This window comes from Engraulis encrasicolus, chromosome 6 (assembly GCF_034702125.1).
Source record: "Engraulis encrasicolus isolate BLACKSEA-1 chromosome 6, IST_EnEncr_1.0, whole genome shotgun sequence".
Taxonomy (NCBI): Eukaryota; Metazoa; Chordata; class Actinopteri; order Clupeiformes; family Engraulidae; genus Engraulis; species Engraulis encrasicolus.
In genome coordinates, this window is record NC_085862.1 from 137501 (window position 1) to 155000 (window position 17500).

At 43.4% G+C, this 17500-nt stretch overlaps 1 protein-coding gene and 2 long non-coding RNA genes across 3 annotated transcripts in view; 1 reads left to right on the forward strand and 2 right to left on the reverse strand.

Annotated features, from left to right (window-relative positions):
• The window catches only part of LOC134450496 (alanine aminotransferase 2-like), a 36925-nt gene extending 35783 nt beyond the window's left edge, over positions 1–1142 (reverse strand). Inside the window, exon 1 of the mRNA XM_063200338.1 lies at positions 1047–1142. Coding sequence (XP_063056408.1) covers positions 1047–1142 — 96 coding nt within the window. The remainder of the gene's footprint in view (positions 1–1046) is intronic.
• A 7377-nt stretch (positions 1143–8519) lies between these two features.
• Positions 8520–10166, forward strand: LOC134450125 (uncharacterized). Its single transcript, XR_010035003.1, has 3 exons — positions 8520–9223; positions 9860–9907; positions 9989–10166. It is a non-coding gene; the product is annotated as an uncharacterized LOC134450125 (long non-coding RNA).
• Positions 10167–10729: 563 nt separating this feature from the next.
• Positions 10730–12239, reverse strand: LOC134450126 (uncharacterized). Its single transcript, XR_010035004.1, has 3 exons — positions 11862–12239; positions 11368–11494; positions 10730–11202 (listed from the first exon to the last, which is right to left on the reverse strand). It is a non-coding gene; the product is annotated as an uncharacterized LOC134450126 (long non-coding RNA).
• Positions 12240–17500: the final 5261 nt, after the last annotated feature.

The window sequence follows — 17500 nt, forward strand, 5'->3', positions numbered from 1 at the left end:
ATATAATGTAATATAATGTAATGTAATGTAATGTAATGTAATGTAATATAATGTAATGTAATATAATGTAATGTAATGTAATATAATGTAATGTAATATAATGTAATGTAATGTAATATAATGTAATGTAATATAATGTAATGTAATGTAATATAGACCTTATAACTCACCTTAGCCAGCTGGTGTGTAATGTAATATAATGTAATATGTAAGGGTTAACGTTCGGCGAGAAGGTCGCTACCGTGGAATAGCAGCACGACAGAGAGAATCTTTAGACCCCGACGCGGAGCGGAGGGGTCTTGTTCTCTCTGAAGTGCTGCTATTCCACAAAGCGACCGACTCGCCGAAAGTTAACCCGCTTATTATATGCATATACTTAAATGATTCACACATGGCGGGGACATTTCTTTAGGCCTATTTAATGTTAAGTCTATTATAGTTTTTAATGTCAAAAGATAGTTTCTGCGCAAAACAAAACAGTGCCCTTGTGGAACACCGCTAGTAGGCAACAGCTAGGTAGCCAGGACAACAGGTGTTGTCTATCACAGCAGCTGATTAGAGTCTTGTTGAAAAGTCGCTTTAGCAGTGAAAAGTCTTGTTGCCATTGACAGCGGTCTGTTATAGACCAACCCGTCCGTTATCGAAAAATAACAGACGTGCGAACGTTGGGGAGCCTCGTTGAAATGAATGGAGCATTCGACCGATGACGTCACACCATATAATAACGAAAAATAACAGACGTGCGAACGTTGGGGAGCCCCGTTGAAATGAATGGAGCATTCGACCGATGACGTCACACCATATAATAACGAAAAATAACAGACGTGCGAACGTTGGGGAGCCCCGTTGAAATGAATGGAGCATTCGACTGATGACGTCACACCATATAATAACATGTAATGTAATGTAATATAATGTGATATAATATAGACATTATAACTCACCTTAGCCAGCTGGTGTGTAATGTAATATAATGTAATGTAATATAATGTAATGTAATGTAATGTAATGTAATGTAATGTAATAATATAGACATTATAACTCACCTTGGCCAGCTGGTGTCTGATGGCTGCTGCTGTCTTCTGCAGCTCTTCATCATAACTCTTCTTCAGGAGGGACACAGGTACAGGAACCTCACACATCATAGAGAACCACTCGGGAGCGTGTGTGTGTGTGTGTGTGTGTGTGTGTGTGTGTGTGTGTGTGTGTGTGTGTGTGTGTGTGTGTGTGTGTGTGTGTGTGTGTGTATGTGTGTGTGTGTGTGTGTGTGTGTGTGTGTGTGTGTGTGTGCGTGCGTGCGTGCGTGTGTGTGTGCGTGCGGATGATTGAATGGCCTTTCTCTCATAATCTGCTGCCCTCTGTGTGTGTGTGTGTGTGTCCCTATATATACTGTCTCTTGCTATAGTCTCTCGTGTGTGTGTGTGTGTGTGTGTGTGTGTGTGTGTGTGTGTGAGTGTGCGTCAGCAGTCTCTCCTGTATGCTCATCTGCTGGTTAATGCATCACAGTGAAGGTCACCACGTTGACCTGTTTGTGTGTCTGTGTGCGTGTGTGTTTATGTTTCTGTGTGCGTGTGTGTTTATGTTTCTGTGTGCGTGTGTGTTTATGTTTCTGTGTGCGTGTGTGTTTATGTTTCTGTGTGCGTGTGTGCGTGTGTGTTTGTGTGTGTGCGTGTGTTTATGTTTCTGTGTGCGTGTGTGCGTGTGTGCGTGTGTGTGTGCGTGTCTGTGCATGTGTGTCTGTTTGTTTGGGCCTATATATGTTTGAAAAAATCACACATTCACAGAAGAGCAGTGTGCAGGCAATGGTTTGTGTAAAAACTAGTGCTGTGCGATGCAGGCGAAAAAGAACTGTATTGAAACCAGAACAGTATGAAGATGTCCAATGAAGTCAGACACACACAGATGGGAATGCAAACCGTGAAACCGTGGTTTTACTATAAAATGTAAAAGAAGACATACACAAGACATAAGAAATATGTACATACACAAATGAATAATAATACACATAATACTACAGTAGAATATACAATATATACAATCAGGAAACTGAGGATAGCTGCCTACATTTTTATCTTTATCCTATCTTCTGTTTACATGTTCAATGTTAAATCTTGAATGTTAATGTGAAATTCATTTGTACTGTATTTATTATTGACCACTTATTGTTACCAGTCTATCACTGCTACCTGTCCTGTCTTACACTTTATGTCAGTCTGTAAAATGTCAGTCTTGTATATGTCTATGTCCTGGCATGGTATAGATTAGAGAGAAAACGTAATTTCATTTTCCTTCTATGACTTGTGCCTATGAAGAAAGTGACAATAAAAGCTGACTTGACTTGACTTGACTATCTCACCAAGGGGGAGGGGGAACATGAAGGTAACTGATTACAAGCAGCCATCCTAAGCAGGGGGGGGGACAACACGACTACAAGCAGCCATCTTAAGCAGGGCAGGGGGGGACAACACGACTACAAGCAGCCATCTTAAGCAGGGCAGGACAACCGGACCAGTGATGGTACAAGAAGGAGATAAGTCAGGCCCGTTGTTTTCCGGTATCCCGTTGAGACCATCTGAGTTTGAGAGTGAATTACGCCTCTAGAATGCATTTGTGGGATTGAATCCTTGGATGACAGTTCAGATTTCGGATGTCAAAATGCAAATTGATGTGTGTCGTCTTCGACACTTCCACCTTGAAATGTTCTTATGGAAATAAAACAAAGGGGTGAAATAGGTTTGTGTTGTGTGTCTTGTTCATTGCATGTCATCCAAAGACGGAAAACAGGTGTGTGGAATACCTGCAGCTGTATAATGACGGTAAAGACGTAGCCAATGACGGTCTAACAGGTCGAGTTCACACTCAGACACAGTGCGCCGTAGTGATTAGTTCTCAGAAAAAAGCCAAAGAAAAAGAAAAAGACAAACACAATGCCGAAATTGTGTGCAGTAGAAGGTTGTCAGAACAAGCACCTATCGGTAATCTCTTTTCCAAAGGATGCTGCACGGTATGTATTGAGAGAGCTGATTTAAAATCCACATAACGGTTGCTTCCTCTGCAGACGGTTGTTGGCTGGACTGGTCTAATCTCAGTTATCATAACCAATCAATTCCACTGGGCCCACTAACAGTGGGGGATGTAGGCTATGGTGTCCTGTAGGTATAGGAATCTCTTTAGTAGGCTATTTCATACACATATGGTGTCCCATGTAAAGTGGATGTTACAGACTTCTCGCAAATATTTCCTCACTGCCTAGTGCCAAAAAAGGGGAAAACTAATGTGGCTTCACTGACAACTGCTAGAGTTAGCCTACTGCAAGCAGCCACTGATATCTACCTGGAGTTTCATAAACAAAATAACCAAAATAAGAAAAGTTCATCAAACATAGGGCACTGTGTAGGACTACTGTCCCCCCCCCCTTCATTGTTTTTGGAGCGAACCACGCGTTTCGCCCAATGCGTCTTCAGGTTCGCTCTTAAGAACAGGGATAAGAGCGAATCTGAAGACGCACTGGGATAAGAGCGAATCTGAAGACGCACTGGGCGTAACAAAAAAAGTATCCAGTGTGCGATGTTTAATGAACTTTTCATATTGATCAAGTTTTCCTGCCTTGCACCTGGAAGGGTTGTGCACAAGTACTTCCATGCACAAAGGAATAAATACTATATATGAAGAGTTCAGATGCAAAACTCCATTTCTGAAGACCTGCACTTCTATATTTTTAGAGAGCCCCGTTGTTGGTTTGGTTTACATTCATGTACTTGATAATACATATAAATAGTTATATTAGATAAATAAAATAAAAGGAAATGCAATTTTGGTAGCTTTGTATTAAATAAAAAATAAATAAAGATTATTTTCTGAAAAGGCACTTAGGGGGTTTTGCATCTGAACTCTTCATATATATATATATTAGTGGTGGGCCGTTATCGGCGTTAACGTGCTGCGATAATGTGAGACTCTTATCGCGCGACAAAGAAAATATCGCACGTTAATCTATTCTCAAAATATGGATTTGGGGTTTGAGGATGCGCTTCACCATAGCGTTCGATTGACAGACGCTTTCAGACTGCCCTCCAGTCACTTTGCCTCTCCACCTGTTGCTCAGCAGAGCAGACCTACTAAATATGAACAGTGTTTGCATGCTGTAAACATTAATCTCTCTGCCGTGGTAGGTGTTGTTTTAGTGCTTTTTCATAAGTGGTAGACTAGAGAGACGTTATTGTTTGAGGTGAAGCAGACATTATTGTGTACCAGCCCGACATAGCCTACATTTCCTCACACATTGCATGGAACACAAACAACAGTCCTGTTCCAGAAATCTTGCCTGTGCCATAATTGCAAAACATTCCGTGTGATATACATTTTGAAGATTGTCAAACTGAAACTGTCAATATCTACTCTCGCTGAATGTTTGTGTTATGATCGCGCATTTGCGACTCATGTCAGACGATAATACACCTCGCGGTTGTTGCGCTTGATATTGCAAACTGAATTCAAACTTTTTTTGCAAACTGAATTCATTTGGAGTTGTAACTCCGCTGGCATTCTAACGCAGAGAACAACTGTCAGGTTAATCGATGTGGGCCAGTGCTTTAGGGTCTAGAACTAGATTTAGAAATCTAGTAGCCTGGCTCTGACTTTGCTGTAGCCTACCTGCTGCGCAGCTCCTCCCTCTCTAAAGGAACCGCTGTCCTTTTTAACAGTCAGTGGCAGATTCTCTCTCTCTCTCTCTCTCTGCCCATTGGAAATGCTGAATTGTTGAGGTCATTTTGTTTAAATAACTTAGCCTAAATGTTTGATAGATCTGTATCTGTGAAAGTACAGATGTACAGATGTATCTGTATTTGCCTCGACAGTTTATAGCACTGTTCATTTTGAAATGTCAGTATATTATGACTGTAAATGCTTCCTAATATATTTGAAACACTTTTCAAATATTGCAGTGATTTTTTTTCATCACCAAATATCAACCATTTTTTTGATGATGAGATGCATTTTGGAAAAAAGAGATGATCTCTGGTCTAATGCGCCATCTTGTCATTATTTCGCTAGCGTGCCTATTCTGAATGAGCCATTTTGATATAGATTAATCTAGATTAATTTCATACAGTGAGATTAATCTAGATTAAAAAAAAATATCTAAAATCTAATATGTATATATACATACATATATATAGGCTATAGGCTATATGTGTACTGTGTAGGCTATATAAACCATCCTATCTCATTTGTAGAACACAACTGTGGCAAATGAATGTGAGGCAAGCTCACTCATCCACCAGCCTGTCATACGATGAGCTCCGGAGAGGAGGGTATGTGAGGCTCACTTTCACACGAGAATGATAATACAAATGGTAAAGTGACATTGAGTTTCCCAGGCACATTTACAGAAATTACCCTATGAGCGCTACAACAATGGAGAGGTACACCATTTAACTAGCCTATATAACTCCTACACGCCAATGTGTATTACAGCAAAAAAGAAAGCGACTTTTGGACAGTGTGTGCCCAGCCTCACGCCCTCCTCCTCTACAGACTCTCTATCCAACTCTGCTCAACACCATGATATCCCCACAGTCTGTGATATTGGTAGGTACTCGGTACTCATTCTGCAAACAGGCAGCAACATGTGACATGTTTCAGAAAGGAGTAACAGACATGTTTCAGAACAAGATGTGTTTTATTGATCATTCACTTAAAACACTATTTTCGAAGTGGACTATTTTCTGTCTGAGTCTGATCTGTAGCCAATGACGATAACATTAGCCACGGGAAGCGAGAAAGGAATATGACAGACAGGATATAACAATAAATGTAGGCTACAATGAAAACAACGTGAATTTCAACAGTGCTGAACTTCCGACAGTTACCATGAGCGACGCGTCACATCCGAAGACCGTCTCCGCCACGCCTCTTCACAGACTACGAATCCCACCTCAGCCCTTTGGATGGCGGTAGTGCGCAACCCTCGTCAGCGGCCACCAAGCGCAACAGTAAGGGAAGAAGAAGGGGGGACAACGCCCCCTTAGGAGACCAAACTTGAGCACATCCATTTACATTGTGTGGGCGGAGTTCAGGGTATCTCCTTCTCTATGGGGCACCTAAGTCTCCACCCCTTCCGGGCGGCTTATGGGGCTGGCAGCGCAAAAACTTTTGACTGGGCTGTAATGGACTGATCAAAGCTATTTTCCGATCCACCTCGCATTTCCCCGTCGATCACACATATGCTGTGCCTCAGAATTAATAACAACCATTGGTGTGCTTGTTGACTTCACTTGGCAAGCGATTTTTGAGTTGTGTGTGTGCAAAAATATACAATTATTTGGACTACACAACAGACGTTGCATGTCCGACGTGCAGCCACTTAAGCAGCGGTGCAGCGGTAGGGTTGGCTGTGCCTCGGTTCACGTCAGATATGCGAGGCGCACGTGTAGTCTCTAACACAGTTTTGCACAAAAGCTAAAATAAAGTTTCTTGCGTGTCGAAAATGAGTGGTCTTACGACGCAAATCCAAACCTTTCAAATTCACTGTCATCATATGTGAAATCCGGAGCACATGCCAAACGGGATGAGGATTTAGCTTGACTCGCTCCATTAACTCTCATTCAAAATTTTGAGAGCTCCAGCCCCGTGGATCGGAAGTAGAAGGGCGTGACTTAGGTGCCCCATACCATCACTGACCCGACTACAAGCAGCCATCTTAGGCAGGGCAGGACAACACGACTACAAGCAGCCATCTTAAGCAGGGCAAGGGGGGGAAAACACGACTACAAGCAGCCATCTTAAGCAGGGCAGGGCAGAACAACCCGACTACAAGCAGCCATCTTAAGCAGGGCAGGACAACACGACTACAAGCAGCCATCTTAAGCAGGGCAGGGCAGGACAACCCGGCTACAAGCAGCCATCTTAAGTAGGGCAGGACAACACGACTACAAGCAGCCATCTTAAGCAGGGCAGGGCAGGACAACCCGGCTACAAGCAGCCATCTTAAGTAGGGCAGGGCAGGACAACCCGACTACAAGCAGCCATCTTAAGCAGGGCAGGGGGGGACAACACGACTACAAGCAGCCATCTTAAGCAGGGCAGGGCAGGACAACCCGACTACAAGCAGCCATCTTAAGCAGGGCAGGACAACACGACTACAAGCAGCCATCTTAAGCAGGGCAGGACAACACGACTACAAGCAGCCATCTTAAGCAGGGCAGGACAACACGACTACAAGCAGCCATCTTAAGCAGGGCAGGACAACACGACTACAAGCAGCCATCTTAAGCAGGGCAGGACAACACGAGTTAACTCATTGGCTCTTAACTCATTGGCTGCCAGCCATTTTCATAAAAGAGAAAAATACTGAAATATAACGGGGGTGGGCTCGAAAACAAGGGTGTTTTGGTTTAGTTGCTGGCTAACTCTGTGAACTCATAGAGATACTCATCGTCTTCCCTCTGATTGTGCTCTCCCCTCGTTGCAGTGAGCACACTGCAGGGGGTACTTGGAAAATTTTAATTTTAACAAATACATGGAGCTTAGTTACATTAGCATAGAAAAAGCTATATAAAACTTGACTTAGGGGATAGTCATGTCAAAGCCAGAGGGGTACACAAGAGAAAAAAGGTTGGGAAACACTACGCTACTCCACCACAGCAGCACATCTCTGGCAGAACCGCGGCAGGAGAATGAGGAACATATACTGAGCTACTGCATAAGACAAACAAACTGCAAACAGACAATACAATAAGACAGTCATAATACAACAACAACATAATCCACCGCGCTGTATTTGGAAAATAGAACTCGAGCGTATTTTTCACGCCAGCAACCGGCGGTGTCTCATTCAATGAATGGCAAAGTAGCATGCTAGCTTTGGCTGTGGGGAGGGTTTTGAACAGGACTGGCCATGCACGGCAGAGCAAGGCAGAGAAAAACACACCGGCCGAAACTAAGCAGAAAGACCACGTTCGTCCCGCGACCATTCCGTTCCGCGTTGGTATGTTTTGGCCCTTATGCTCTGTTTAGTAACCTGATTCACATCATCTGGCTGCGTTCGGCCAAAGAAATTCGACAGAGAAGAACAATCTCTAGGGGGGAAATGCATTGGCCACGGTGTAGTACGGGGGCGTTGCCTGAGGACACGAGTGGATGGAAAATTAACTCCCTTGAGCATGGTCATTGGTCAGTGGGTGCGATGGATACAATGTTCGTACTCCCTTGCACATGGTCAGTGGGGGCGACACCATGATGGATAATTTATGGCCAATTAACGGCAGCTGTTGGTCAGCAGTAATTGCTGGGGGTAATTAAGGACAGCTGACAGACATTCACGCTGTCCTATGACCTGTTCCACAGTGAATAACATTTCCGTACTCCCCTCGCCATCATTTCCTACTACGCTGTTATGACGTGAGTAAGCCCTCTTGTCTCAAGCCTCTTTGGTTCGGCTACGTCACGCGGGGGCGTTCCCATGCCTCACTACCCCATCTGAATAGCAGTGAGACCGCTGGAGTTTGGAAATGTGTACAGCCAATCATGAATCGCGGGTGGGATTTTGAATGGATGGGCGGAGTTATGGGCGGATGTGATGTAAAGCATTAGCGACAGCAGTGTAGTCTTCACTTCACAACAAACATGGCAGCGCGCTGTAGTACTAGTACTCAGTGCGCTGAAATGGATTCGGCTATTTCCACGGTATTGTCTTGTATTCCAAATGTTCAGGCATTGAAATACAAACAAATGACGGCGCTTAAGGCGTTTGTTGGCGGCGAGGATGTGTTTGCGTTTCTTCCGACCGGATTTGGCAAAAGTTTGAGCTGGCTCCACTGGTCGCTAAAGCCGCTGTGAGATGGACACTCCCAACTGAGCTCACTCCCGGACGTGTAGCCCCAGATGGTTCTATCACTCCCAGACGTTCTATCCCACCCGATTATATTTCACGTGCTATTTCACGTGCTAAAGCAATGGGGAAAGTGCAGGATCCCATCTTTATTGTGGTGTTCCCCCTGGCTGCGTTAATGGAGGACCAAGTCAGAGAGGCTGGAAATCTAACGGGTCTAACGGCAATGGAACTGGGAGGAAGACATCCTTCAGGGACGTTGCCAGGCCAGCCGGTCTTCGGTAGCCCCGAGTCGTGGCTGAAGGACAAATGACTGACCATGCTATCCTCAGACCTCTACCAGAAGAATCTACTGGGCATCGTTGTCGATGAGGTTCACGTCACCTACAAATGGTAAGTTTAAGCATCTACTGTTGATGAACCTGATGCATTTTTTCCATTTATGAAGTACAGGCATGTGCATTGCGTTTGGTTGTGAGTTCACATTCTGGCCTTCTAGGTTTATCGTAGTTTACTTGTAGGCTAATCTTAACTTGGACATGTATCGTCACAGTCTTGGTCATAACATTGTATTATGTCTCTGTTAGTTTCGTCATGTTTTCCCCCTGTGATGTTCAAAAAACTCCGTTAACTCTGCTGTACACATTGTCCGTGTAAATATTACATTGTCCTTGTAAAATCAATGGTGTTGGTTCTCCCCTCCCCCAACTGTGCCCGATGCATACTGTAGTGTACAGACATTTGCTTTGCGTTTGTTTGTGACTGTGAGTTGACATTCTGGTCTTGAAAGATGACTTGGCAAACGTGTGAAATGGTTGATATCGTTTGCTTTCATTGCCTTCCATTGTATTTCGTGGTGTGTGAAACTGACATCCAAAGGGTTTCACTATGCTAAACAAGCTACCCAGTAGAATGGGTTGACCTCTTTGTGTGAGCTGCTTATGTTACACAGACTCATAACACGTTACAAATTTGCCCATGTTCAATATCTGCTGTATTGTATAAACTGAGCTCTTCTCTGACCACCAGGAATGAAAGGCCTTCCTGCTCAGTTGGGAGAACGTCACAGCAAAGAAGGTGAGTCACTCTTGTAAATAAGTAGGCCTGCACCGATTGTCATTAGGAGGAAAAGTGTGGTTGTCTAGTATACCTGTTCAGACATGCCTGTCATGGCTTTAATGCCATCTGCAGTCACAGAAGATGGGACACAGAGAGCTGCTACATATGGAGAGAGTGCCATTCAACAGTGAGCCCACCCAACAGGACAGTTTGCACTAGGTTGGATCACAGCTTATTGAAGAAACATGAGAAGAGCATTAGTCCCTATATCTTTGATCTAACATATAGTAGTACATGACCAACAACCTTCCTGTCTTCAAGTGTTGCATGTGCAGGGAATCCCAGTTTATGTTGATTTAAAAGGATGAGTATTTTGACAGTGAAACACCACAGCGTAGTAGCTGGCAGTGCTTTGCAGCAACCTCGTACATGCTGTTGTACAAATGTGTATGAATGACTGTTTTTGCATAGAAGAACTGTAAATAAAATTACACATTTGAAAACTGTTGCCATGTTTTTTTCTTTGAGCAGCAATGATTAAAAAATGTAAAGAAGGAAGAAGTATTGTAGACTGTTTAGTGTTGAGCACAGTTTAATTTACTTCAAGTGACACAACATACCTTAACCTTTTTTATATGCATTCACAGAAAGGCAACAAATCTTATGGGAAAAAAGTTGCACTGGGTTATTTTATATACACTACTTACATACACAAATTATTTACATACATTATTACAGTACATGCATTTACTCCACCAATTTTACATTAGCCTTGGCGTTCTTTCAATTTAGCTTTGATCCTGCGCCACAGGTTACTGCTTTAGCGATTTATCAGAATGTCATGACTAGATGGGGGGGTGAAAACAACTCGGCCTCTCTGAAAATATCCTCTGTGTGACTAGCAACATAATGTGCTCCAGTGTGCATTTGTCTGTCTGTTCACCATGATTTTCTGCAGGAGTCCAATAGACATGCTGGTCCAATCTGCTGTTTGTTTCAGTGAGACCGGGACAACTATGTTCTAAAAATGACTTCAGATTGATGACTTCAAGTTGTTAAGGTGCTGTGGGCTAAGCGATGCGAAAGAGTGAAATTTACCTGCAGAATTACGAGCAGTGCGCTGTGGGCACACTGTGGCTAAAGGCCTTGTAAAAATATCAAATCTACAGTATAGTTATACGTCTCCCTCCTGGACTGCATGTGGAAAATGGCATTTGTTGACCACCCGGGCCACTACCGGATGTAGCCTGTTCCTTTTTTCCCCTCTTCAGAGCCCATGGTTATGTGGTCAGGTATGAAGCCATCAGGGATATCTGTTGACACATTTAAAAAGATAGATAATGCAAAATGTGCAGTATGGTTAGCTTAGATGTGATCTTACAAAGCCAATATGTACAGACTGTCATGGCACCAGCTTTAACTGGGGTCATACATTTGTCATACATTTGTTGTAATGTAAATCTTTGTTCCGGAGGTACCTGACACTTAATGAAGCCCCTAGGTGCTCCATGGCTGCCACCAGGAAGAGAGCTGTTATGTTGTTCCTCACACCGTCTTCGTACCCATTGAATGCAGCATGTTTGGCCCTGCTTTGCATTTCTGCATCTGTGAGAAGGGGACTTGTTGTTAATGATGGTGATAGTTTGTAATACAGTGCAAGCAGACACTTTTACACATCTCTGTCGTTGGACATGTGCGTAGGTTACAATCCCAGCGAGGTTATAAAGAAATCAAAGAAATAAAAGAATCAATAAATCAAATAAAAGTGAAACAATCATATTGCATGTGTGCCTACAGATAGCAATGTAAACAGTAAACCATTTAGATTAGCATAGAGGCTAAGAGGAAGATGCCCTGACGCCAATCATATCCAATAACAATATTGACATATGTATGGATGAACAATTGTCATATTGTGCTTGCGCACGACTTCAGAGCAACTATTGCATCAAGATTCAAGATGTTGACTTACCGTACGTACCTTGAGAACGCTGGGTTAAATTACAGCAGGCATTTCAGGCATGCGACAGGATTTTTCGGAGAAGTTTCACAAGTTTCGATCAAGTTCAGCTGGGCGCTGGTTTACCCTTTCCCGTAGGGAAGTTCTTCAAATATCCATGGGCGGTTGCAGATATTACCATTTGTCCTTAGATATCCCCTGCACATAGGGCAATGTTCGTTTATAGAAAGTTTACTCCGTTTACTTCCAGCCGCCGCCATGTTTGTTGTGATGAAAAGTCTTGCCTCCTGCGTGGTGTCGCTGTGAACTACGTCACGGATTGAGTCAACGGGAGTGGCTGAAATGGCGTGTCAGTCAAAATGACGGACAGATTCTTTATCCAATCACATGCAAGAGTTTTGAAAAAAATGGTTCATTTGGAAGGGCGTCGGTTGGGGGCAGGTCCCAGATGTATATGCGAAAGCATATCAGATGGTAGGAATCAAGTAACTGTTTAGAGCAGGGGTCCCCAAACTAAGGCCCGGGGCCCGGATGTGGGCCGGATGCGGCCCGCCACCCCCCTTTGACCGGCCCACCACCTCTCTGCAACTCACCATTTGAACTGGCCCAAAGAAGCAATCCTCACAGAAAAACAAAAATATGATATATCATGATATATAAGAATGAACTATATATTTTTTCACATTTTATTTTGTTTATCAGCAGGCCTTCCTACAATTTAATTTTCACTAACCTAGTGTGAATCACCAGAAGTTTCTTGTCTTGATAGTTTCTCATCTCACTGTAATATGTAACAGGCCAACCATTTCTATTGTATCACTTAAAAACTTTCACCATATTTTTCTAACCTTGTTAGAAAACTTATTTAATGTCAACTTATTTAATGAAGAGCTCACACAGTCTGTAGCCCGACGAAGGTTAGAACAAGGAAGTAGCTTGTTCTCGACTCGAGCACAGAGCAGGCTGGTCGAGAGGACCAATCAGAGACCTTTTTTCTCTCCTTCCCGCCCTTCACTCCGTTGCCGTCTGCATCATTCACTGCGTTGAGTCACAATTTTGGGGAGGTGCCCCAGAGTACCTGCGTGATGGGGGGAGGCTTCATTCTGTTAACTGCTCGGCGCACTGCATCACGACGCAGGGAAGTTGGTGTCGAGGCATAAATCTTCAGGGGGCTCAGGGGGCTCAGGGGTCACAACCCTTCACAGCTTGTGTGTCTGTGCTACCAGAGGAGGGTGCGTTTAACAGTAGGGACACATTGACACCTTGATATTGCAGTCCCACCAGGAAATCGCGGGCATTTTCTCAAAAAATCGCGGTCGGAATTGCAATTGCAAGGGAAAGGTGCGATTTTTGTTGCGATTTTTAATGTGTTTCCCCACGCTTGAAAGTAAAGGACACTGCCACATTCCAGTCCTCTGGTGTTTTTATATTATTTCCATTTTTATATTATAATTTTGGTCCTTAAGCAAAGCAGGGAAGCGGCCAGGGCGAGTTTTTAGCCAGAATGTCGTCGTGAAAAGTTCCATCTCTTTCATGCTGCCATTACGACACCCTTCATTACAATGCTGTTTATGGCCGTTTGACTCTGTTTTAAATGTCATTACCGTTTCAAATTGTAAGCATACAAACTTCGTATCATGTCGATATCCATTCCTGACTTAAACAGTGGATACATAATTAACTATTATCACTTATAAGTAGGCGGGCGGAATTAGGCATGTCCATCCGCGTACTCCCCCACTAAAAAAAAAACAAGCGAAAAAACCTGTGGAGCTCTGCATCCAGTTGAAGAGGGTGCGTGACAGGAACTCTTGTGACTGAAATCCTGGTTAATGTGAGTCGTCTGCTACACATAGCCTGCCTGTGTCGGCGTTTAATTTTCAAGCTTGTCAAAAGCTAGGTTTTTTTTTGTTCTCCCGCGCCGTCAGCCGGCTTTAAATTAACGGCTGATGATCATCATTCAATGTAACGAGGATGGACTTCACAGATTTCCTGTTGTGAAGGGTGCTTGCTGAATAATGCTCAGAAATTATATTAATTTTGGTGCTCTTGTGAATATAAAAGACGACGAGATTGTTATCTATAAAACACCACGTCGCCTGCAGAACGGAGGTCTCAGCTGTCAATCAATACAGTCAATCGCGCAAGGAAGAGAGAAGGAGAGGGAGAGACAGAAAGTAGGCTAGTTTTCCAACTTAGTCCCACAGCTTTCCAACGTGTCGGTTCTGGTTTTATTCTTGTTCAGTGTTCCTTACCCGTTTGACCGCGGCAGGTTAAACGAAAGTGATTTGACGACACGGTCACCACGATCACCAAGTGCTCGTATCCAGCCATAGCCCAATTTGCGCGAAAAAGATTACTAGGCTTTATTATATGGTGTGACGTCATCTGTCGAATGCTCCATTCATTTCAACAGGGCTCCCCAACGTTCGGACGTCTGTTATTTTTCGATAACGGACGGGTTGGTCTATAACAGACCGCTGTCAATGGCAACAAGACTTTTCACTGCTAAAGCGACTTTTCAACAAGACTCTAATCAGCTGCTGTGATAGACAGCACCCGTTGTCCTGGCTACCGCTGTCAATGGCAACAAGACGTTCACTGCTAAAGCCACTGGCTTGTATACAAGTCAGTGGCTAAAGCGAATGTTTCATATCACTCCGCAGGGGGTCCGGTCTTTTGTCACTCTAATCAGCTGCTGTGATAGACAACACCTCTTGTCCTGGCTAGCCTACCTAGCTGTTGCCTAGTGGTGTTCCACAACGGCACTGTTTTGTTTTGCGCAGCAACAATCTTAACATTAAAAAGGTCTAAAGAAATGTCCCCGCATGTGTGAATCATTTAAGTATATCCATATAATAAGCGGGTTAACTTTCGGCGAGTCGGTCGCTTTGTGGAATAGCAGCACTTCAGAGAGAACAAGACCCCTCCGCTCCGCGTCGGGGTCTAAAGATTCTCTCTGTCGTGCTGCTATTCCACGGTAGCGACCTTCTCGCCGAACGTTAACCCTTACATATTGGCCAGGCATGCACGCAGCATTCACAATGAAGGATGGAAATTACTCCTTTGTTGTGGACAAGACATTTGCGCATCTCAATTCGGAGGGAAAATGTTGCCTTCTGTACGCGCACAAGTCAAACACCAAAGTGGTCCAGCAGGTGGACCGCTTTAGGAAAAAAAACATCTTGTTGTAGGAGCTCTACTTGGCGTAATGTAGATGACTGTCATGAAGTGTTAATTACATATTTATGTAGGCCTAGCACCTTTTAAAAATGTAGGCCTATTGGTTAGGCCTATGCCAGACTAGGCATACATTTTCCCTCCTATGACCATGCGAGCAGACGCGCAATGAGAACATGCGTTTCCTACATTCGTATTAGTTTTTTCCCCCTCACCTACAACTTTGTACATGCATAGTAAAGTGCTGGGACTGATTGCTAGGTTACTTTTTTATTGTATTTTTTTATTGTATTATCCTTTTTGAAAGGAAGTTGTCGACGTCAGTGAAGTCAGCGCAACATGGATTGGTTCAAAGTGTTCAAAGTTGCGGGAAATCGCGGTGATTGGTTAAAGTTGCGCTCTCGCGCAGAATTTGCGGGAATTCATTCAAACGACGCGATCGCAACATCGCGATTTTCCTGGAGGGACTGATATTGACACATTGAGGCGAATTTGGCCAAGTGAAGCGAACTTCGCCATTCATTCCTATGAGAGAGGCAAACAGGAGCGAAGCAAGCAAACAGGAGCGAAGCAAAATCATTAAACGAAGTTTAATATTATGAAAATGAGGAGCGAATTCGCAACTCCCATTGTCATTGTGACACAGCACTCCACAGCACACAAGTGCACACTGCACACTGCACACAACGGAATTGCTTGTATGCCTCACCCTTGCAAGGGGGCAGTGCGGCGGGACGGTACCATGGATGGGGGAGAGCACTGGTTAATTACTCCCTCCAGTGGAAAAGAGTAGAAGTCTGCCCACTGAGGCTCCGCTTTAAAAATGTATTCAGGTCATACAACGTTTCGACCCAACAGGGTCTTCATCTGACCAGGTGGGATGTGCTTACTCTTACTTTTATGATACTTACTCCCCCAAGCAACCTGGCGGGTTGTGAGTCAAACCGACAACCTTTGGGCTACAAGTCTGACGCCCTAACCCCTGACTGCCTTAACATAGGGCTGGGCGATATGGATCACGATATGGATTACTTTATATCACCATAACGATATATATCACGATATAGCACAATTACATACGTTTTTATTCTCATTTTTACAGTTACATGAACTTATAGTGTGTATTGTGACGACATGAAATGTAATTAAATGATATTCAATTGTATAAAATTGATAAAATTACTATCAAGATATAAACGATATAGGAGAAAGGTCATGATATACACTTTTATATCACGATAACGATATATATCGTCATATTCCCCAGCCCTTCCTTAACACAGTATTGTAGACTGACTTAACACAGTATTGTAGACTTAACACAGTATTGCAATGTGGCCAGTGTTGGGCAAGTTACTTTGAAAGGGGGCTGAATGGAGGGAGCGCAAGCTAACATTACCAGACCCACTTCTCTCACCCCTAATTCCTCCACCAATACCTGTATGGACACTACGACTGCATTCGCCACTACCACCGACTCACTTGAGATCGGATAAAGTCACCGAATGAGTTTCAATGTGTGTGTGTGCTTAGAGAACAGCCTTTCTTCGCATGTCGGCATCACTGCCTTCGGAACTTTCACTGCGGTAAACAAAGAGTGCTCGTCCGATCATTATCCTCCTCGTGAGATAAAAACTGTCATTCAGAATCAGAATTCTGTTCACCAAGCAGCACACATGCACTCATTCTGTCCCTCTTTCTGACTTCTACTGGGTGGATGGCAGCAGCGAATGTGGCAAATAACATGCTCAGAACTTCGTCACGATTCAACTTCTCACTAGCCATGATGAAATAGCTCGCTGATAGTTCGCTGATAAGTTATAAATATATAATTCTAGTATATTGCTTTTATAACGTTACTGGTTTTGGAACCTTCGTTAACAGCCACTGAGATAGATTAGAAAACCAGCGTTAGCTTCTAGCAGCTAGATGGCTGCTTCATTCTGATGAGATGACTGGTCTAGCTAACATCACAGCTTTTACCAGGGTGTAGTGTGAACATTCGTATATCTGTAACTATGGCAATGGCCTCAACTGGTGCGCATGTGCTGAAACACAAATCCAAACACCATACTTGTACAGTATTATACACAAGGCTTCAGTAACGTGCAGTAACGAAGTGTATGAAATTGTAACGGCGTTATACTGACAGTAAGAATAATTAGTTAGATTATCCGTTACTGAAAAAAGTAACGGCGTTAGTAACGCCGTTTATTTAAACGCCGTTATTCCCAACACTGAATGTGGCACATGTATACAGTAGGGAAATACAGTACCTTGTACAACAACAACAATAAAACGGTAACACTTTACAACAACTACCCCAAAAAAGCTTAATAAGCACTTTATTAACATTTCATTATAATTAACATTTAACAAAGCATTTACAAATGTTTTAAATGAGTAAGAACCAAACTACGGCATCATACTGGAGTGGGAATCAACTTCTACTGTATGAGTTTTATGTGGTT